A 21729-nucleotide genomic window follows, 5' to 3' on the forward strand; every position below is an offset into this window, starting at 1 on the left:
GGGGCGCGGCGCCGAGCGTGCGCGCGTGGCAATGCGCTCCTCCCCGCCTCCGCCGCTTCCGCCACGCTCCTTCCCTAAGCTCCTCCCCCAAGCGCCTTGCCTAAGCTCCTCCCCAAGCGCCTTCCCTAAGCTCCTCCCCAAGCGCCTTGCCTAAGCTCCTCCCCCACGCTCTTTCCCTAAGCCCCACCCCTCTCGACACAAGCTCCTCCCCCTCCATCCTTAAGCTCCTCCCCTTCCCTGACCTCCTCGGGCGGCTCCGCCCCGGCCGGGGTAGGCGGGGCCTGAGACGCTCCTGCGCGCAGGCGGCGTCCTCATGCTGAGCGCGGCGTCTCGGGCTGTGAACCGCGCCGTTATCCGCTGCGCGAGTCGTGGCGGACCGTGTGTGGCTAGTTCCACAGCCATGTCCCTCTCGCCACCAGCGCCGCCAGCGCCACGGGCCGCCTCAGGAGCCCCCGTCCGGCCCGCCACGGTGCTGGGCACCATGGAGCTGGGGCGCCGCATGGACGCGCCCGCCAGCGCCGCGGCCGTGCGCGCCTTCCTGGATCGCGGCCACACCGAGCTGGATACGGCCTTAATGTACAGCGACGGCCAGTCCGAGAGCATCCTGGGCGACCTGGGGCTGCGGCTGGGCAGCAGTGACTGCAAAGGTAACGCCCGGCCCCGGCGGTGCACCGGCTCCGGCTCCTGCCCGTCCGTGGTCAGGACAGACGGCTTAGTGGCCCACCTTGCAGCTTTGTGAACCCTCAGAGCTCCTCGGACCCCGGGACAACTGGACGGGGCTTCACCCTGACCCTCTTCCTCTATCCCTCTTTGGGGGGGCTGCAGCTCGGGAACTCCCGAGGCTCACCCTGGAACCTGGCTGAGCCCTTCGGTTCCCACCCCCATTCTTTTCTTGCTGCACCTCTTTGGGCCACCGGCCTCCAGAGCTGTGTAGCCCCCCTCCCACCCTGCCAGCTGCCCATAACGGGGTCCTGCGCTCTCCTCTCACCCCACCCCCCATTGCTATCCCCACCCCAGACCCAGTTGGAGCACCCACCCCAGCCCGGTCCTGTGTCGCTGGGAGATCTGTGCTTCTTTACACTTTAGCTCTTTCACTCTGCCCTAGACTTTGCCCTGTTCTCCAGTACTACTTGTAGCTATCAGGGAGCACTCTGGCAATGCCATAGGCACTGTGCCACTCTGTGCCAGCCCTTGTCATGGGACCATAGAGGGAAAAGTGACTGACCCACTCTCAGGGAGCTCAGAGGCTAATGGGATCAAAATCCTCAGATCAGATCGCAGGCAGAGTTCACACCAAGAATGGTGGCGGGGTGGGGGTGGGAGGTGGACAGAGAGATGTGGAGGAGAAGCTGGGAAACTTGTTCTCTCCCTTATCCCAGTGATCTGATGCCTCCTCCCTGACCTGCCGATTTCACGCTGCCATGCATGAGAAGTGCAGAGAAGACCCTCTGCTCAGCCAGCCGTCCAGGCAGCTGGGATTCTTTCTAGGGGAGGGAAAGGTGCTAAGATAACACACCTCCACACTGCTTGGATGGCAGGCACTGGCTGTTCTCATGGGACCGTGTCCTCCAAGAGGCATGTGCACAGCTCCTGAGTCTGGAAGGGCAGGGAGCTTTAGTTACCTTCTGCTCATCTGTCTTTGGCCTCTGCCCTGGCCACGAACAGGAGGCTGCATCTCTGCTGGACTCCTGTAACAGCCTCTTCACTGGCCTCCCTGCCTCCAGACCTGCCTCCTTCAGTTCTTTCTCGGCACTGCAGCCAGAGTGAATTTCCAACTCTACCTAGCTGGCAGGTTCACATCCTGACAAAATTGTGAATGACGCCACGGCCTGCATGATCATGTCTAGATTCTATGGGTGGTCTTTGAGACCCTCTGGGATCAGGTGTGTGCCCTTCTCTTGTCTGCTTTCCACCGCTTCCTGCCCTGGAGTTTATGCTCTTGAACACAGAATTGCTGGCAGGACCTCCTGCTTACTCAGTTGTTCTTGCCTCTTGACTTCGTGATCCCGCACTCTGGAATGCTCATAGACCCTGTTTAATCCTCATGACCTCCCCAGGAGGACACCCCCATTTCAGTTTAGGGAATTGAGGCTTTGCAAAGTTACATAATTCAGCCCAGGTACATGGCTATAAAAGTCTCTTAACCATTCCACCTTCCTCTAAGTGAAAATCGCTACCAAGGCCAACCCTTTGGAAGGGAAGTCGCTGAAGCTCGACAGTGTCCGGGCCCAGCTGGAGACATCGCTGAAACGACTGCAGTGCTCCCGGGTGGACCTCTTCTACCTGCACATGCCGGACCACAGCACCCCCGTGGAAGAGACCCTGCACGCCTGCCACCAGCTGCACCAGGAGGTGAGGGCGGCCCCCTGAGCTCCGGGAGGTGGTCTGTGGCTCCTCTCCTGGCCTGTCCTTAGCCGGGGAAGTGGGTACCAGTGTGGGCCCCAGGTGGAGTTGGGGACAGACCCCTCTGCCTGGGGCCCCTCTCCAGTCTCCCCTTTCTGGCCCCTGGGCTGTGGGAGGTCTAACCGCAGCCCCTTCCGTGTAGGGCAAGTTTGTGGAGCTTGGTCTCTCCAACTACGCTGCCTGGGAGGTGGCCGAGATCTGTACCCTCTGCAGGAGCAACGGCTGGGTCCTGCCAACTGTGTACCAGGTGAGGGCCAGGCAAGAGGCACCAGCCTCCAGGGGTCTCGGGTTCCTCTGCCTCCAACCGCAGCCAATGTCCCCTTGTAGCAGCCACTCCCCTGCCGAAAGCCTTTTGGTGCCTCCTGCTTGTCCTTAGGATAGTCCAAGCTCTCGGCCTTGGAAAAAGTGCTCAGATCTCAGACAGTTCCTCCCCTGGGAAGCCTTTCCTGAATGCCCCAGAGGGCCTCCTCCAGTCTGTTCAGAGAATTCTTTGAGGACCTACTGTGATCGTGGAACTTACTTTTGTCTTCTTGTCTGTTTTTTTACCTTGACTGTAATGTTTGTTAGAGGCAGAGACCTTGTCAGATGCTTGTGGTTATAAATCCAGTATTTAGTCCACCATTTCTGCTCATCAACATTTTTGTAACAAAAACTCCAGGCCTGGTTTCCTTCCTTGGGCTCGAGACCCCCTCCCCATCTCTTACCACCATGAATGATTTTAGAAATAGTTGAAGACCGGGCAGGTTTGAACCAAAGGTTTTAAGAGAGGAAGGGGTCCCTTCCCTAACATGTCACCCTCTCCAGCCCACCCCTCTCCCTGCAGGGCATGTACAACGCCACCACCCGGCAGGTGGAGACGGAACTCCTCCCCTGCCTCCGACACTTTGGATTGAGGTTCTATGCCTACAACCCTTTGGCTGGTATGGGCTGCCCTGGGCCAGGCTCCGCCCTGGGGTGGGAGGGCTTTCCTGTCCCCACCTCTGCGCATTTCTGGCCCGCTGGACACCCAGCCCAGGAAGCAGGGAGGGTCCACAAGAGGCTGGGCTGTGTCCTCCCTCCCTGGGTTCCCACCTCCCTCAGCCTAGAGCCCTGCGGGGTATGCGGCCTCCGGAGCAGTCAGAGCAGGGGACCTGACTGCAGCCCTCCTGCAGGGGGCCTTTTGACCGGCAAGTACAAGTATGAGGACAAGGACAAGAAACAGCCTGTGGGCCGCTTCTTTGGGAACAGCTGGGCCGAGATCTACAGGAATCGGTGAGTAGGGGACAGGTGTGTCAGGGTAGGTGAGGTGGGGTCCCCCGTATCCGGACTGGAGAAGCCCTCCAGCTGCTTTCTGGGTGGTGGGGGTGGGCAGTCAGGGCCTTCCCTTGCTGCCCAGAACCACGTCGCCTGTTTCCTGCAGCAAACACCAAACACTGATATTTCTAGTTTCCGTGGGGCCTCAGTAGGGAGAGGAGGCTCGCTGGACATTGCGCCCACCCAGTCTGCCAAATCACAGCTCTTCCCTGAGAAGTACTCACCACCTGCCGAGGGAGAGGAGGCTCCCTGGACTGAGCTGGGGAGCTAGTTCTTCCTGTACGAGCCGCTTCTGTTCTACTTGCTAAAGGCAGATTTTGTGAATTATTCGGTAAAGGCGTCATTGATGTCTCTGGTGAAGGAACCACCCTCCTGGGAGGTGCTGATCCCCAGTAAAGCAGAACCACTGGGGGAGAGGACCTGGCCCCTGTGGTCCGCGTGGGGTGGGGCCACTGCCCCTGCTGGCTCTGCCGCGGTCCCAAGGGTGAGTTCCATGATCCTAACCTCTGTGGAACTCGCCCCTTGTGCCAGCTTCTGGAAGGAGCACCACTTCCAGGCCATCGCCCTGGTGGAGAAAGCCCTGCAGGCGGCTTATGGCACCAGCGCCCCCAGCATGGCCTCGGCCGCCCTCCGCTGGATGTACCACCACTCTCAGCTCCAGGTATCCGGCCGCCGCTGGCTTTCCGTTTCTGCCTTTTAGGGGAGCCAGCAGTACCTTTACCTGATGACTTCTTGTCTTTCCGCTGCAGTTTCTTGGTTCCAGTTCTCAGGGGCAGTCCTTCCATTGTTCTAGCAGTTAACTAAGTGCCTGGGATGAGGGTTTTGCAAACATGGGTTTGTTCTTTAGCTTATGAAATACGATTATCCAGATTTTAGTGATGTGGAAACAAGGGTTCACACAGCTATTAAGGGGGAGGGCAAGAAATTTAACACAGCTTAACTCAAAACTCATTAGTCCTACTACTCTTTCTGCCAGGAGATGGAGTTTCCTATTTCTTGTCTCCCATGTCTTCTCCAGCTTCACCCTTTTACACTAACAGAATAGTAGGTGTTCAATAAATGGGAGATAAGTGCGTTCCCATAAGCACACTGCTAAACAGGGAAGACTGAGTCTCAGAGATTAATAAAGCCAAGTTTGCGAAGCTGCTGAATCGGTGGCAGCAAGGAAAAAGAATATAGGGTTTAGCGTCAGATAGCTACAACTGCCGCAATCACCTTAAATTCCTCTGGAACTAGGCAAGTTATAACAAGTTATAAACAAACACCAGATCCTAAGTCTTGGCAGGGCTGGGGCTGGGCGGGGCGTGTGACTGCAGTCCCTGTGCTCAGAACCGCGTGGAATCTGGCCATCCCTCCGCCCCGTAGGGTGCCCGTGGAGATGCGGTCATCGTGGGCATGTCCAGCCTGGAGCAGCTGGAGCAGAACTTGACGGCGTCTGACGAAGGGCCCCTGGAGCCTGCAGTCGTGGAGGCCTTTGATCAAGGCTGGGATCTGGTTGCCCACGAGTGTCCCAACTACTTCCGCTAAGGTGTGTCCTGGCTCCGTCTGGAAAAGGCTTTCTCTCTAATGCCTTCCATTCCTTCATTGTGACCAGTTTTTGCCTTAAGCTGATTTAGGTGGTCTTTCCTGATTTTCTCAGTCTGTGCAATGTTTTTTTAAATTTCTGTCTCCCTCCCTGTTGCTTTCGTGATGTGTAAAGGCCGCGGCTGAGCACCGCTTGGGCATTTCCTGTCTGAATAAAGCAGGCTCTTGACCTGGCTTCGCCCAGGCGTGGAGTGACTGCCACGAACCTGTCTCCTCTACTGCTTCCAGGTTGATTCCCACCTTGCCTGGGAGCCTGCTGAGAAAGGGCAGAACTATGAACTGGAGCCTTCAAGGGGAAAGGTGGTGGCGGGGAGGGGCTCAGGGCCACCCGCCCTCCTGAGGGTCTCCTCAGTCTCTTGCCACACCCTGATACTTTCATTCAGAAATAACTTAGCAAACAGTTTGAACAAAATTTAACATTAGATGCTCCTCTAAGGAAAAGAGTAAAACCTCCCAGGAGGCTGTGGGACGCTTTAACTAGTCCACTCACTTTAATTCTAGCAGTGTCTCTGTCTTAGCTCAGCTCCAACCTTCTATCTTGGGATCCACAAGATTTTCAGCCTGAAAGAAACCAGATGCAAAGTACTACATATTGTATGATTCCATTTATATAAAATATCAATATAAATCAATTTATATATAAAGATGGAATTAGATTAGTGGTTATGTAGGGCTGAGGAGGGATAGAGGGATTGAGAGGTGACTGAGAAGGGGTGTAGAATTTTCTTGTTGGAGTAATCAAATTTAGTTCTAAAGTTTTTTGTGGTGATGAATGCACAGCACTGTGAGTATTCTAAAAGCCATTGAGTGGACACTTTCGAAAAACTTTATGATATGTGAATACATCTCAATAAAACTGCTTTTAAAAAAAAAAGATTTTCAGCCTTCTCTTGCTGGGAGTGAGGTGTGGGGCAAGAGTCGCCAGGGTGCCAGGTTCCCTCAGCAAATCACTACTCCAAACTGGAGGCACCCTGGCTGGAGAAGAAATCCCAGGTCTGGTGGTTGATGTTTGACCACCCCCAGTGCAGCAAAGTGAGCCCAGCCTGGGTAGGGGCTGGGCAGAAGGGAGGCAGCAGCCAGCACTCAGCAGTCTCTTGAAACTATCCAAGGGGCTGAACTTGGAAATCCAGGCAAAAGCACAAATCCAAAAGACTCTTCATTCGAACATATTTCTCATTTACTGTTAAGAGAGAGAAAGCTACAGACAAAATTTTATTCTTCATAAAAAGAAGTCACCCCCTTTGTCCTTCATCCATAGCAAAAATGAAATGTCCTTCATCCCCCAAGACAGGTGGCATATCAGTAATCTATTCTACAACAAAGCACCCCAAAATTGAGTTGCTTAAAATGACAGTGAGCCTGGTGCTCTGTGTGCACTGCACATGTACAGTCAGTAAACCTTCCCCGCCCTGCACCCCCTCGCTGCTGCGCCTCATCGTAGCCGCTGCACTGGGTGGTGGGCTGCGGGGCCCGCTGCCGCCATTCAGTGGGTGGTGGGTGGGTGGCTGGGGGAAGAAGCCGACCTCCAGAAAAATCACAGTTTCTTCTCTGGAGGGTGAGCATTTGTAGAATTGATATCACAGATCAGGTAACAGGGCAGGCGATGCCGACCCATCTGAAGCCAATGGAGAACTAAAGGTCTTTATAGACCAGAATCTTAGTCCTGGAAAAGGTGTGGTATCAGTAGCTGTTCACCCTTCTACAGCAAACACCCCTGGAAAGCAACTACTGCCCAAATTCTTCAGACAGTTGCCCTGGAAAGCAACTACTGCCCAAATTCTTCAGACAGTCCAATGTCAGCATTGCACAGCACGTGGAAATGCAACAGAAAAGGAGAGAAGATGGGAAAACGGACTTGGCCCAGTGGATAGGGCGTCCATCTACCACATGGGAGGTCCACGGTTCAAACCCCGGGCCTCCTTGACCCGTGTGCAGCTGGCCCACGTGCAATGCTGATGCACGCAAGGAGTGCTGTACCACGCAGGGGTGTCCCCCGCATAGGGGAGCCCCACGCGCAAGGAGTGCGCCCCGTAAGGAGAGCCGCCCAGCGCGAAAGAAAGTGCAGCCTGCACAGGAATGGTGCCGCACACACGAAGAGCTGACACAACAAGATGACACAACAAAAAGAAACACAGATTCCCATGCCGCTGTCAACAACAACAGAAGCAGACAAAGAAACAAGACACAGCAAAGAGACACAAAGAACAGACAACCGGGGTGGGGGGGAGGGGAGAGAAATATTTAAAAAGAAAAGGAGAGAAAAATGGCGAGGGTCTGAGGCCCTTTTCAGTGGAGGTCTATGAGAAGGTCCAGAGGAAGGCACTGCTTCATATAATAAAGAGGCAGATGAATTGGTTGTGGAGTTCAGTGTTGCTGATAACCACATTTTATCAACTGAATCCGCTTATGACCAGAAGACTATAAGACGACAAGGCTATGATGCCATGAACATTATCTCTAAGGAGAAGAAAGAATCCAATGGATTGGCCTGCCTGCTAACTCGGCTCAGGAATGTCAGAATTTAGAGGCAGAGAGAGAGAGAAGACTTGAAAGAATAAAACAGAAGTGGTCTCAACTTCAAGCACTTAATCTACAGCAAATCGCCTTCAAGAATTTGCTGCAGAGAAACCACCAAGCAGAGCAGCCGGCGCCTCCCTCCAACTCCATCATCCACCTCCCGTCCGTCATCGTGAGCACCAGCAAGAAGACAGTGATCGACTGCACTATTGCTAATGACAAATTTGACTATCTGTTTAATTTTGACAACACGTTTGAAATCCACAATGACATAGAAGTATTAAAGCAAATGGAAATGGCTTGTGGACTAGAATCAGGAAGACCTTATATCAACTGAAAACCTTAAAATGGCAAGAAGTTTGGTACGTAAAGCCCTGGAGCCTTATGTGACAGAAATGGCTCAGGGGTCAATCAGTGGTGTATTTGTCACATCATCAGGTTCAACTTCAAATGGCACAAGGCTTTCTGCCAGTGACTTGACCAGTGGTGCAGACAGCATGTTGGCCACGAGTTCCAGTGGGTCTCAGTACAGTGGCCCCAGGGTGGAGATGCCTGTGTCTTACATAGGGGAAGACGATGATGATGATGATGACTTTAATGAAAATCACAATGAAGACCAATTTTCTTGGCTTATAGATTCCCCTTCCTTGGTCAAATTCAGCTTCAGGAAAAATTGTTAGAAATGAGAAAGAAACATTTTTTTTAAAATGTGGGTTTTTCTGTTTCTTTTTGGCCTACCCCCATAAAGATATCGGTAAGCTACTGAATTTAGATACACACCTCCAATAAGTAAGCAAGGGTTGTTTTTTGTAGATATTTTAAAATGTGGTGTTGAGATTTGTGTGAGTTTTTAAAGTTTCTCCCCCTACCCTGTCCCCTCTGTTGTCTGCTCTCTCTGTCCATTCACTGTGTTTTCTTCCGTGCCTGCTTGTATTCTCATTAGGTGGCTCCGGGAACTGATCCTGGGACCTTCTGGAGTGAGAGAGAAGTGATTACTCTCTTGTGCCACCTCATCTCCCTGTTGTGCTACGTCTTCTTATTTTCTCTCCTCTGTATCTCTTTTTATTTATTTATTTATTTCTCTTCCCTTCCCCCCATTGTCTAATCTCTCTGTCCATTCACTGTGTGTTCTTCTGTGTCCACTTACATTCTTGTCACGCAGCACTGGGAAACTGTGTTGCTTTTTTGTTGTATCATCTTGCTGCACCAGTTTTTCGAGTGTGCAGTGCCATTCCTGGGCAGGCTGCACTTTTTTCACACTAGGCAGCTCTTCTTGCTGGGTGCACTCCTTGCATGTGGGACACCCCTACATGGGAGACACCCCTGCATGGCACGGCACTCCTTGTGTGTGGCAGCACTGCACGTAGGCCAGCTCACCACATGGGTCAGGAGGCCCTGGGTACCGAATCCTGGACCCTCCATATGGTAGGTGGACGCTCTATCAGTTGAGCCACAAACACTTCCCTCTCCTCTGTGTCTCTTGTTGCTGCATCTTACTGTGCCAGCTCTCTGCATCGGCCGGCACTTCTGCGCGGGGTGGCTTTCCCACACAGGGTGGCTTTCCCACGCGGGTTGGTATTCCCACCCAGAACAGCACTCCTGCAAGTGGCCGCATTCCCGTGTGGGCCGGCACTCCACGTGGGCCAGCTTGCCCTCACCAGAAGGCCCTGGGCATCAAACCCTGGACCTCTTATATGGTAGACAGGAGCCCCATTGGTTGAACCACATCTGTTTCCCTGGATGTATGTTTTGATATCAGTGTGTTGATATAGAATCTTTATTTACTTCTTAGGATCTTGTGGGGGTTTTTTGTTTTTGTTTTTTTAAATTCAGAGTTCATTTTTGCCCCTTAACAATTCTTGCAGAGTTTGCTGAAGAAATTGTACTTCATCCACATCAATGAAAATAAAAATGCTCTCCTTTTGTGGAAAATGATACACTGAATGCCCATTATTTGCACTATTTTTTGAATGGTTCCACAAACTGATGGATAGCAAGATTACATGGGTTTTTATTTTGTTAAATCATGCAGTGCCCAAAGAACCAAGCAAAATAACAACACTCTACTTCTTAAAACATTAAGCATCATAATTTTTATTATGCCTTTATTTTCCCTTAAATTATATTAACTGTTGTGATTCCATGAGGTTTATACACTTTTTTTTTTTTTTTTCTCTATTTTTTCAGCAGACAAACTGCAAAGGATTTTTTGTTTTTGTTTGTTTGGTAAAAGTTTATTGCCATGCTGGTGTAGCTATATAAACTATCTTGAAGGCTTGGAATGGTTTATTGCTTATGGTAAAATTCACCTGATTTCTTATAATCAACGTTTGGAAACTTTTTATTGTATAGTTCTTTGTATACTTATAAGTCTATCATTTAAAGACCTACTAAAACAAATAATGTATTTGTTTCATGAGCATCTTTATGTAATCTATTATAAAGTTTAAATTAAATATAGAGAATGTTTTAACAGTTTTTTAACCCAAAATTTGTCAATCATTTTTAATAGTTCTTTTTTTATAAACAGAAAAAGGAATTTCAGGACATGCAGTAGTCTCTTTTAAAATTTATTCATGAAACAATTAACTGCACAGTTGCTGTTAGCTGCCTGTTCTAAAACAATAGTCTTTTATTGAAACCAAAGAAACTTTTATGTAATATTTTATGGGCTATAAAGAGGCTTTAATTGTTTGACTTATTTAACTTGACACTGTTAGATATTATTATTAAAACATGCATGGGCATTTAGAAAACAAAACAAATGACAATGAACTCCCAAAGTTGGTCTACAGATTCAATAGAATCCCTATCAAATCCCAACTGGCTTTTATACAGAAATGGACAAACTGATACTAAAATTTATATGGAGATTTAAGGGACCCAGAATACAATATCGAAGAACAAAGTTGGCGGAATCATGCTTCCCAATTTCAAAACTTATTACAAAGCTGTAGTAATTGAGGCAGTATTGTATTTGCAAAAGGATTGGCATGTGTTCAGTGAAGTAGAATTGAGAGTCCAGTAGTAAAACCTTACATTTACTGTCAATTTACTTTAGAGAAAAGTACCAAAACAACTCAATGAGGAAGGAACAACGAATGGTACTGGCACAATTAGATAACCACATTCAAAATAATGAAGTTGGATAACCCCCTGAATCAATACACAAAAAACTCAAAATGGATCTTAGACCTAAATGTCAGCTAAAATCATAACTCTCTTAGAAGAAAAGATAGGTGTAAATCTTGATGACCCTAGATTAGGCAGTTGTATTTTTAGATATGACACCAAAAGTACAAGCAACAAAAGAAAAAAGTAGATAGATTGGACTTCATCAAAATTAAAAACATATGCTCAAATGGTACTATCAAGAAAGTAAAAGTACAACCCATACAATGGGAGAAAATACTTGCAAATCATGTATTTGATAAGGGAATTGCGTCTAGGGTATGTAAGGAACTATTACAACTAATAAAAGAAAACAAATAACCCAATATAAAAATGGGCAAAGGACTTGAACAGGCATTTCTCCAAAGAAGATATATTACACAAAGGGCCAATAAGCACATTAAAAAGATGATCAACATTATTAGTCATTAGGGAAATGTAGTCAATCCTCCAGTGAGATACCAGAACGGCTAGAATGAAAAAGGATATGTGTTGGTGAGATGTAAAGGAATTGGAATGTCCATTGCTGGTGGGAATGTGAATGGTGCAGACACTTTGTAAAACAGTCTGGTAGTTCCGTGAACAAACGCACTGCCAACATTGCCAGGCAAGGCCTCCAGCACTTCCTGATTTCCTCTTCTGGTAATAAAAGCTTTCTGTGATGGTCAAAAAAATGTTAAGGATTTCTCTGGCGACAGAGGACGCTGCCATTGTTGAGAAGCTACATGTGGCTCCTCTGGAGGCCAATTTTAGACTGCTCTAGAAGGGGCTGCTATGGAACCGTGCTCCCTGGTGTCAATGGGGATGATCGAACTTGGAAATCACAGTACATAACTGTTAAAAACAAGGGAGGCATCATTGTCATATAAGCCAGAATGGCAACCTGAGGCACTTGACCCACAGAGAGCTGTGCCAGTGGTCAATATACCATAGTGTTCCTAGAGGAATAACAATAACAGTAAAAACAGTGGCCAGGCAAAAGGCTGATTTGAGCCACTGCATTAGAAAATCACGATCTCTTGCCTCATTTATAGACCTGGTCCAGTTCCTAGACCTAGAGCAGTAAATGCAGAATATATTTCCCAAGTTCTTTGGCAAAGGAACTGATATCTGTTGCCCAGAGTGACTTGACAATAGCGGGAGGGAGAAACCCTATCTTTAGAGGCCTTTTGAACTTTCACTGATCTCAGGGACTCCAGAAGGACACACGGCCCCCTGTTAGAATGGGAACATAGGATAGAAGACAGAATATCCAAAGGCTCTGAGGACGTATTGGTCGTTTCTCCAATCCCTGGATGCATAATCAGGAGGGAATATTAACAGGTGGCAGCTATCTCACTGTTGTTCTGATCTGTAAACTAATAGCTGTTTTGGTAGAAAAGGCCAATGGTCCCTGTTTTAGTTTGCCACAGGCTGCCAATGCAATATACAAGAAATGAGTTGGCTTTTACAATGGGAATTTATTAGATGAAAAGCTTATAGTTCTAGAGGTCCTGGGTTCAATCCCTGGTACCTCCTGCAAGGGAAAAAAAAGCTTACGGTTCTGAGGCTGTGAAAGTGTCCAAATCAAGGCATCATCAGAGAGGCTCTCTCCCCAGAAGTTGGCTGCTGACGATCCTGGGCTCCTGCCACGTGGCAAGGCACAAAGGCTGCTGGTCTCTGCAGAGCTCTGCTTCCTCTCCATGCTCACTTTCTACCTGAGCTCACCTGTGGGCAGCCAGGCACATGGCTCATCTCTCCCTTCTCCTCCTGGCCTTGTCTCTTTCAGCTTCTCAGGGGCCTCTTCCAGGCCCAATTACAGCCTCTGGGGCTTTCTCTGTCTCTGCTGCTGTTCTCTGTGTGTCTCTGCTCTCAGTCCTCCATTTATAAACGACTCCAGCAAGAGGACCCGACCCAGCCAGGGTCACGCCTCACTGAAGTAATCCAATCAAGCCACCAACTGAATTCAGTCCAATCAAGGGGTCCCACACCCACAGGAATGGATTAGTTCCAAGAACCTGAAACTTTCTGGAATCCACAAAAAGCTTCAAACTGGCACAGACCCTCTGAATACTTCTTCCTCACCCAACGAAGATACTCAGGTGGAAGAAAACTCCAAGTGGCAAGTGCTTTGGATGCCTTGGTAAGACAAATTTCCCAGAGTGTATCTGCCACCACGATGAAGTTCTTACTAGACCAGCAGTCTGGGAAATGCCAGGATCACCTCTCACTCTCGAAGTTTAAGGACAAGTTATTGATTACTTGGATCTCTACCAGTAAGAAAGAGGCCCACAAATGTTTACATTAGAATCTGGGGTGGAATGACAGGGTCCCTGGCAAAAAAAAAAAAAAAATTTGCTAACTCCTGCTGTAGATCCTCAGATTTTTTAATCGAGTATAAAGACTGCATAGACTATTATATGTTCTTTGAGAAATGCTCTTTTTACAGGTGCTGTATTAGCAGGTAAATGCAGAACATATTCTGCTAAATTTTTTCATATAGAAATGTGAAATAATAAGGAGGCATCAGGCTTTGAACCGGGACCCCCCCATGTGGGAGGCCGCCGCTCAGCTGCTTGAGCCACATCTGCTCCTGAGAAATACTTTACAAGTTGAAGCTAATCAAGTAGGTTGTCTCTCTGTTTGAATCCTTTGGCTATTTTGCTTAATTGAAATGCTGCAAAATCACAGACCTTCTCAATTTTGTTCAACTCTAGTACAGAATATAAGTTTTTCCAATACAAAAATAGGACCACCATCAAAAGATTCTGCCTCACCTAAAGCATGAGCAACAATGACATAAAAATAGATAAATAGGACTTCACCAAAATAAAAAATTTCTGTGCATCAAAGGACATTGTCAAGAATGTTAAAAGACAATCCATAATTAGAGTGGACTTACTGGTGTTCTGCTGGGGAACTATTGTGATTAGCAAGGGAAGAAATTGTAGGAGGGATGTGGGGAGGGTGGCCACGGTGGCTGCTGACGGTCGGGAGAGGGAAGAAGAGATATGGGGTGGGGACATTTTCAGGAGTTGGAGTTGTCCTGGGTGGTGCTGCAGGGATGGATGCTGGACGTTGTGTGTCCTGCCGTGGCCTACTAGGTGAATTGGGGGAGAGTGTGGACTACAATGTGGACCACTGTCCATGTGGTGCAGCAGTTCTCCAGAATGTATTTGCCAGGTGCAGTGGATGTGCTGCAATGATGGAAGAGGTTGTTGATGTGGGAGGGGCGGGGTGGGTGGGGTGGGGGATATATGGGGACCTCATACTTTTTTAATGTAACATTTAAAAGAAAATAAGAAAAAAAAAAAAGACAACCCATAAAATGGGGTTCTAACAATATTTGGAAATCATATATCTAATAGTCTTAATATCCAGAATATATAAGGAAACCTTCCAGCTCAACAACTAAAAGATAAACAACCCAGGAAATGGATTTGGCTCAACTGATAGAGCATCCACCTACCACATGGGAGGTCCAGGGTTCATGGGAGGTCCAGCTGGCCCAAGATCAGCGCTGATGCGTGCAAGGAGTGCCCTGCCATGCAGGGGTGTCCCCTGAGTAGGGAAGCCCCACGCACAAGGAGTACACCCCATAAGGAGAGCCACGCTGCACGAAAAAAGCACAGCCTGCCCAGGAGTGGCGCCACACACACGGAGAGATGATGCAGCAAGATGATGCACCAAAAATGAGACACAGATTCCTGGTGCCACTGACAAGAATGCAAGTGGACACAGAAGAACACACAGTGAATGGACACAGAAAGCAGACAATGGGGTGGGGGGGAAGGGGAGAAAAATTTTTTAAAAAATACAACCCAATTAAAAAATGGGCAAAGAATATGAATAGACATTTCTTCAAGGAAGATATAAAAATGGCCAACAAGCACATGAAGAGATATGCAACATCACTGGTCATTAAGAAAAAGCAAATGAAAACCACAGTGAGATACTACCTCATACCCACTAGGATGGCTTTAATCAAGCAAATAGGAAATAAGTGATGGGAAGTTCTGGAGGAATTGGAACCCCTGTACATTGCTGGTGGGAATGTAAACTGGTGCGGTCGCTGTGGAAAAGTGTGCAGATTCCTGAAAAAGAATCGAAATTAGCATATGACCCAGCAATTCCACTCCTAGGTATCTATCAAGAGAAATGAAGATATGTGTCCACACAGAAGCATGTGTGTTAATGTTTATAGCAGCATTATTCATAATAGCCAAAGGTAGAAACAGGCCACACGTCCATGGATAGACGAATGGATAAACAGATTTGTGGTGTAAACACAAAATGAAATATTATTCAGCCGTAAGAAGGAATGAAGTACCACTACATGCTACAAGTTGGATGTGTCTTAAAAGCACTATGCTCGGTGAAAAAGCCAAGCATATTTTCAGTGAAAGAAGCCAGGTTACATATTGTATGGATCCTTTTATATGAAGCATCTAGAATAGGCAAATCCATAGGGACAGAAAGCAGACTAGAGGTTACCTTCTGTGGGGAGGGAGGTATGTGATTAAGTAGTGGGTACTTAATGGGGTGATGAAAAAGTTTTGAAATTAAAGAGAACTGATGGTTGCACAACATTGTGAATACAATAAATACCGCTAATTGTGCACTTTAAAATTATATGTTACGTGATTTCAACTGAATAAAACAAACAAAATGAACAAAAATGTAATAGCCTTTAACTTTGCTTTAGTGGCATCTCAGGAAAGAGCAAAAATAGATCCAGGTCTACACGTGCCATCTTTTCCTGTAAATTCTTTAACTCATTATCAGGGGTGTTTGCTATTACCAGCCTTCCATGTAATCATACTAAAAGAACACATGAGATATGCTCTGCTTCGGAGCTAATTTGTACATGTCAGGAATGTCGGAGTCTTGTTCGGCGACCCGAGGTATCGGGAATGAAAGACAAAGAAAGATTGGGTTCAGGGGATCTGAGAGCATTGATTTCTCAAGCTCATCAGACAAGTTTATTGAGTTGGGGGGCTAGTATATATACCCCTAACCTACGTGATATTCAGCACAAAATCAAGTTACCTATTACCCTTACCTCATGCTATATTAACTAATGATTGATGAACACCCAACAAACTTTACTGGAACTATTATTATAAGAATCAGTAACTATACTCATAAATCCTGTTACCCAGGTTGTTCTGTTCTATATGTATTGTTCTGCCTGCAGGTGTGCTTACCCAGCCAAGACCGTGCTCCGCACCGATAATCATAAGGGACAGCTTGACTCAGTGGTCAAGGAAGTAACTTGCTTCCATGGAAACAACATGCCTTTGTTTCCCACATTTCCCCCTTTTTGTTTTAGTCAGGGTGACTGTGTCTGTCTTAGGTCGAGGCTACGCACAATCAGCCTTACCCGTCCTGGGGAAGCGTGGCAGCGAAAGGCCACGTCCCTGTCTTAGGTTGACTGAAAGGCTAGCCAAGTTGCCCGTCACTGACTACCAGCCAAGCGCACTGACTTCGGGGTACTATTGTAGAGTTTTAGCAAGTACTATGTTGTTTGCTTGTCCCATTGTGTCCACACGGTGCAATCTCTGGCAAACACCTTTTCCCAGGCAAGAGACAACCATGAGCACCAGGATTAATACACATATCCCTATTCCTAAGGCAGATAAGAAATGTTGAGATTTCCACCAATCAACAGGTTTAAACTTATTTAAATGTGAAATCAAATCATTAAAGATATCCTTATCACTATCTACGTATATCTGATTATGAGACATTTCTAAAATCTTTTTCTGCAATTCCTCAATTTCTAATGACATATTTCCTTTATGTCCTAACAAATGATTTCTGATCTTATTCCATTGAAACATAGACATGTTATAATCCAAAGGAGTAATACAAAAATTACTTTCATTCCAATCACATTTCAATCCTCTTAACATATTCAAATTATAAACTTGATCTCCTAAGTGTAAAACAGCAGATTCCAAATCACTAACTCTGTTATTAAGTCCGTCATCAATGTGCTCTTGACTATGCCATAAGTCACTTGCATTCTTGTGCCAATCATGCATGTATTGCTGGGTCTGCACCGTCTCATGCAATGCAACAGCAGCAGTGGCAGCGGCAGTGATGACACCAATGAGGCCAAGAATGCCAGCTATGAGAAGTCCCAAAAATCTCTTAGATCGTTTCAACAGTCCTTGAGCCAGGTGGAAAAGAAGATGACTTTCAGGTGATGACTGCCACATCCGATTCATTTGCACCGGGATCCACACTCCTCGTCTTCGGCGAGCCATGGTGATAATATTTCCATTCTGTAAAATATTCTCAGACAAGCAGGTATACAAAGCACCATCCTTATAGAACAAAGCATTTTCAGTAATGGTAGCCTTCCCTACCACGAACACATGTGGGTCTCTGACACATGATTGAAAATGATGAATTTGATCTAATTGTAAATATTGTCCATCCATACTTTTATTACCTTTCCATACAGAAGTAGATGCCACTCCTAAGAAGACTTTCCATATTTGTTTTTGATCATGGATTCCAGTGCTATTGCACCATGGGAAAGGAACCCATTTCCCTATATTTTTCCAATCACTATTATTTTTGGTAAAGATTACTTTCTCATCCATATCAAGAGAATCATGAAAAGGATACTGCATATTACTAATTTGTTGTCCCAAGCTATTTATACCATACCAAATAAATCTGTCCTTATATTTGTTGGGATTCCCCATAGGGGCACTTTCCCAAACTATTCCATAGGAATCATTAAAAATGACAGATCCTCTTCCCGTAGGGCATTCATACCATCTTTGCATATCACCAGCATTCCTCTTAGGACAACTATAACTTGGATACTTATATTCTTGGTATTGATAGGATGGGAATAAAGTTACCAAAGATTTAGTATTATTATGGCTAAAATTGATCATAGTTCTACTTTTTACAGCCATACATGGTGGGCAATTGCCAATGCAAAGAGGTCGGAAATCAAATGGAAGAAGGAGATTATAAATCCTTTGTCCTTCTTCTCGTGGCTTAAGTGGTAGTCTATCATCCACGGGTCCAGGAAATATAATAGTTTTATTCAAATAGACAGGAAAAGAAGGATCTTTCCAGGTTAACACTCGAAGTAATGGGGGATTAGGGATATAAGCCCAATATGTGTAATTACCATTGCCGGTTTCACTCACTATCAGTAGGATCCATTTGTGTAGAAGACTCCACTTCTTCAGTCCTAGGTTTAATCCTTTTTGCCGGAAGCCAGATTTCTTCTCCATTTTCTGAAATGATAAGAGCATAGCCTCGCCCCCATACTCTAACCCTGCCTTCCTTCCATTCATTACTTAAAACATCTTTCCAAAATACTGGTTGATTCTCAGAGTCTGCAATTTCTGTGGATTTTTGAGAATGTCCAAAATGACATTCAGCCAGTGTCACAGAATCATAAACGTTAAGAAAATTTAAGGTAAATAAAGCTTTAGCCTATTGATCTTTAGGTGAAATCATACCATCATCTCCCCCTTTTTGTTTTAAAAGCATAGTCTTGAGAGTATGATGGCATCTTTCAACAATAGCTTGACCTGTAGGATTATGGGGAATGCCGGTAACATGTTCAATAGCATATTTTTTACAAAAGGAAGCAAAGGATTTACTAATGTAAGAGGGTCCATTATCAGTTTTAATCTTTAGAGGGCATCCCATCACAGCAAAAGCAGACCAGAGATGTGAGCGAACATGATGAAACCGTTCCCCACTTTGAGCAGTAGCCCAAATGAAATGAGAATAAGTGTCAATACAAACATGAACATATTGTAATTTACCAAAGGATGGAATGTGAGTAACATCCTTCTGCCATAATTGATTAGGAGTCAGGCCTCTGGGATTAGTTCCAGCCTGAAAAGGCACTGCTGTCAGGGGTCCGCAGGTCGGACAAGTACGAATAATGTCCTGCGCTTGTAGTCTAGTAAGCTTTTGATATTTATTTCACAGGCCTTTAGCGTTAATGTGAGTTAAAGCATAGTAATCACGAGCACTTTGTAAACACCCCACTAATAAATCAGCTCGAGCATTACCTGCTGTCATAGGACCAGGCAAAGATGTATGAGAACGTATATGTGTAATGTAAATAGGATGCTGTCTTAATCTAATGAGATGTTGCAAATCAGCAAAAAGTTGAGATAATTCATCAGTAACAAAGATATGAGCCGTTTCAATATGCTTAACAGTAAGGCATACATATTCAGAATCAGAAACAGTATTCAAAGGTTTCTTAAATATTGTTAATACCTTAATGATGGCAGCAAGTTCAGTACGCTGAGCAGACGTGAATGGAGTCTGCCAAGCCTGCTCTTTTCAAGAAGTAACTTATGCTGCTTTTTTATTACTATTACTATAGTAAATACTGTACAAGATAGTTGGGCTATGCACATAGCCCTGAAAAGCACTGTAAAAGTTTATTGTTGTGTTTTTTACAGATAGAGGAATGCAGCTGGCTTGATTAGTCTAAGAAGACACTAAAGAAAGTCTTAGCAAGTTTTAAAACAAAGTGATAGCAACACAGCTGGACATTAACTTTTGCAACTAGCAGTGTTTGGGATTGCTGCATACTACAGTGTTGTTAGTTTAATCTATGATAAGAGGTTGTTTTTGTGACACACACTCTTTTATAATAATTAAAACCACAATACTTTCTATAACTTGCCACATGCATTTAAGTTCCAAGAGTTTATGAAAATCAGCCATCCTACTTTAGGGCAAAACACACTTTTTTGCAAAAACTTATTAAATTTCAATTAGCATTCTCACAAACTTTTAACCTTTTTAATATTCATTTAAGTTTTACATCCTTCATATTATCCTGTGAAGAAAAATAAGCTATTCATTTCAATCTAGGCAAGAACAACTTTTTATAAAAAGACTTAGAATAATTTTGTTAATCAAGACTCACAATTTTTATCATTGTAGAGACCTTATTAACATTTAAACTTATGTATTAATATAAGCGCTTATTTAATTTTTGGCCATTTGAATAGAGCTCTTTTATAAATTTTTATTAATTTATATTACCATCCGGAGGTATCAAAATATACACTGACATTGAACGAACAAACACAGAACAATCACAACACAGTAAAAGAAACATACAGTTTACAGTTAACTCAAAATTCTTACTTTCTTGGTATAGCTGCTTTTAAGCTCTCCATTATATCACATTTTAAATATCACTTCTTCAGATTTCTTCTGGAATCCATGTTACCTGTAACATGTAAGCTTGTGCTTGGAAATATTTTTATTAGTTATCAGCAATCAGTTAAGATAACTTGAGCAGCATAAATGTAGTTAAAACTCTAATTTAGCAGTTTAGACAGACCGTTAACACACATTTTTGGATTATTACTCTGTAAGACTATACTGAGACTTGAAGTTCAGGAGTAAACTATTGATTTAAAACTGAAAATTCCTTTTTAAACCTTGATAAAAATTTTGTACTGATTTTATTATCTTGGTTAAATAAGCCCAGTTAGAATTAGCATGGAAACAGAACACCAATGTTGCCATGTTTTTCTCTTTTTTCAGTGGCTTAACTCTATTAACCCCACTAGCCCACAGCTACATTGTCATGTAGACAGCAGGGGGCTTGCAGAGTTGCTGCCAGAATAGTTTCCTTATCTTAGTTAACACTTTAACAGAGAGTTTTCTTACAAGCCTGATTTCACTAACAAGGACATTATTCAGTATCTTTGCCCATTTTAAATCTTTCAATAGTTTAAAAGTTTTTGGCTCAGGATGAAACTTGACACCCCCTTGTGGGTTTTGAGCATCAGGAGGAATTTGTTGAATAGTTACAGGAAAAGCTGCTACAGCTTGCATAGCCAGAGGCTCACCTTGACTAGATCCCAGTAAAAGACATCCCATTAATGGAGTAACAGGCACAGGATTTGGCTTAAAGCTGCTACGAACATAAGGCAGGTCTGTAGAGAAAAGTCCACTAGGTGCTTTTCCAGGTTCCGGAGGTGCAGAAGGAACCTCATGAGTCAAATTAGGATATATGTTTACCTTAGAAATATTTAGCTCCGACATAGATTTAGTTAAGAATGGATTTGTATCTCTAACTTCAAATAACTCCTCTTCTTCCTGTTCCTCCTCTGAATTCCTATCTTTACCTGTATCATTCATAGCCGTTTCCTCCCTTGAGAAAAGAACAATCTCATCCTCTTTGTCAGACTGCAAAGAATCTAATGCAGCAGCAATATGCTGTCCTAAGGCCCAAACTGATACAGGTATATTCTCTCCTTTCTGATATGCTCTCCGCAATTCTTTCATTACTTGCCTCCATTGCTTAACGTTCATCAAATTCTTTCCTTGCAGTTGAAACCAATAACAATGGTTTTGAACCAAAGCAAACAATTCTAACAAATCTGCAGTCTTAACTGTGACGCCTACACTGTGCAACAGTGTTTTCAAAACCTGTGAATATTCTTCCAAGCGTCCTGGTTGATTACCCATACCCTGATGCTAACGGAAAGCAAAACTTAATAATATGAAGCAGCAATTTACCCGGGTTAATTAATTTTGACGCTCCTTACCTTCAAAAAGGCTTTTCAGCTTTCCGCGTTCCCGATCCAGAGGTGGAAGAACCTACGCTGCCGTACTTTGATGAATCCTCTGCCTCGAGCCCCACGTTGGGCGCCACCTGTCGGAGTCTTGTTCGGCGACCCGAGGTATCGGGAATGAAAGACAAAGAAAGATTGGGTTCAGGGGATCTGAGAGCATTGATTTCTCAAGCTCATCAGA

General features: G+C 45.3%; 1 protein-coding gene and 1 pseudogene across 1 annotated transcript; both read left to right on the forward strand.

Moving 5' to 3' along the window:
* Positions 1-15: 15 nt before the first annotated feature.
* Positions 16-6154, forward strand: LOC101443346 (aflatoxin B1 aldehyde reductase member 4). Its single transcript, XM_058304248.2, has 7 exons — positions 16-647; positions 2165-2352; positions 2546-2650; positions 3227-3323; positions 3555-3654; positions 4228-4357; positions 5062-6154. The coding sequence occupies exons 1-7, from the start codon at positions 314-316 to the stop codon at positions 5221-5223; spliced, it is 1116 nt and encodes a 371-aa protein (XP_058160231.1). The 5' UTR covers positions 16-313; the 3' UTR covers positions 5224-6154.
* A 473-nt stretch (positions 6155-6627) lies between these two features.
* LOC131279881 (transcription factor Dp-1 pseudogene) lies at positions 6628-8550 on the forward strand (annotated as a pseudogene).
* Positions 8551-21729: the final 13179 nt, after the last annotated feature.

The sequence above is a fragment of the Dasypus novemcinctus genome, chromosome 9 (assembly GCF_030445035.2).
Source record: "Dasypus novemcinctus isolate mDasNov1 chromosome 9, mDasNov1.1.hap2, whole genome shotgun sequence".
Taxonomy (NCBI): domain Eukaryota; kingdom Metazoa; phylum Chordata; class Mammalia; order Cingulata; family Dasypodidae; genus Dasypus; species Dasypus novemcinctus.

What these genes read in the sequence shown, in the direction of transcription:
- LOC101443346 (XM_058304248.2), top strand. Translation starts at nt 314, where the DNA reads ATGCTGAGCGCGGCGTCTCGGGCTGTGAACCGCGCCGTTATCCGCTGC. An exon ending in TCCTGCCAACTGTGTACCAG is followed by an intron (nt 2,651 to 3,226) that starts GTGAGGGCCAGG and finishes CTCTCCCTGCAG; the next exon opens with GGCATGTACAACGCCACCAC. An exon ending in GCCGAGATCTACAGGAATCG is followed by an intron (nt 3,655 to 4,227) that starts GTGAGTAGGGGA and finishes CCCTTGTGCCAG; the next exon opens with CTTCTGGAAGGAGCACCACT.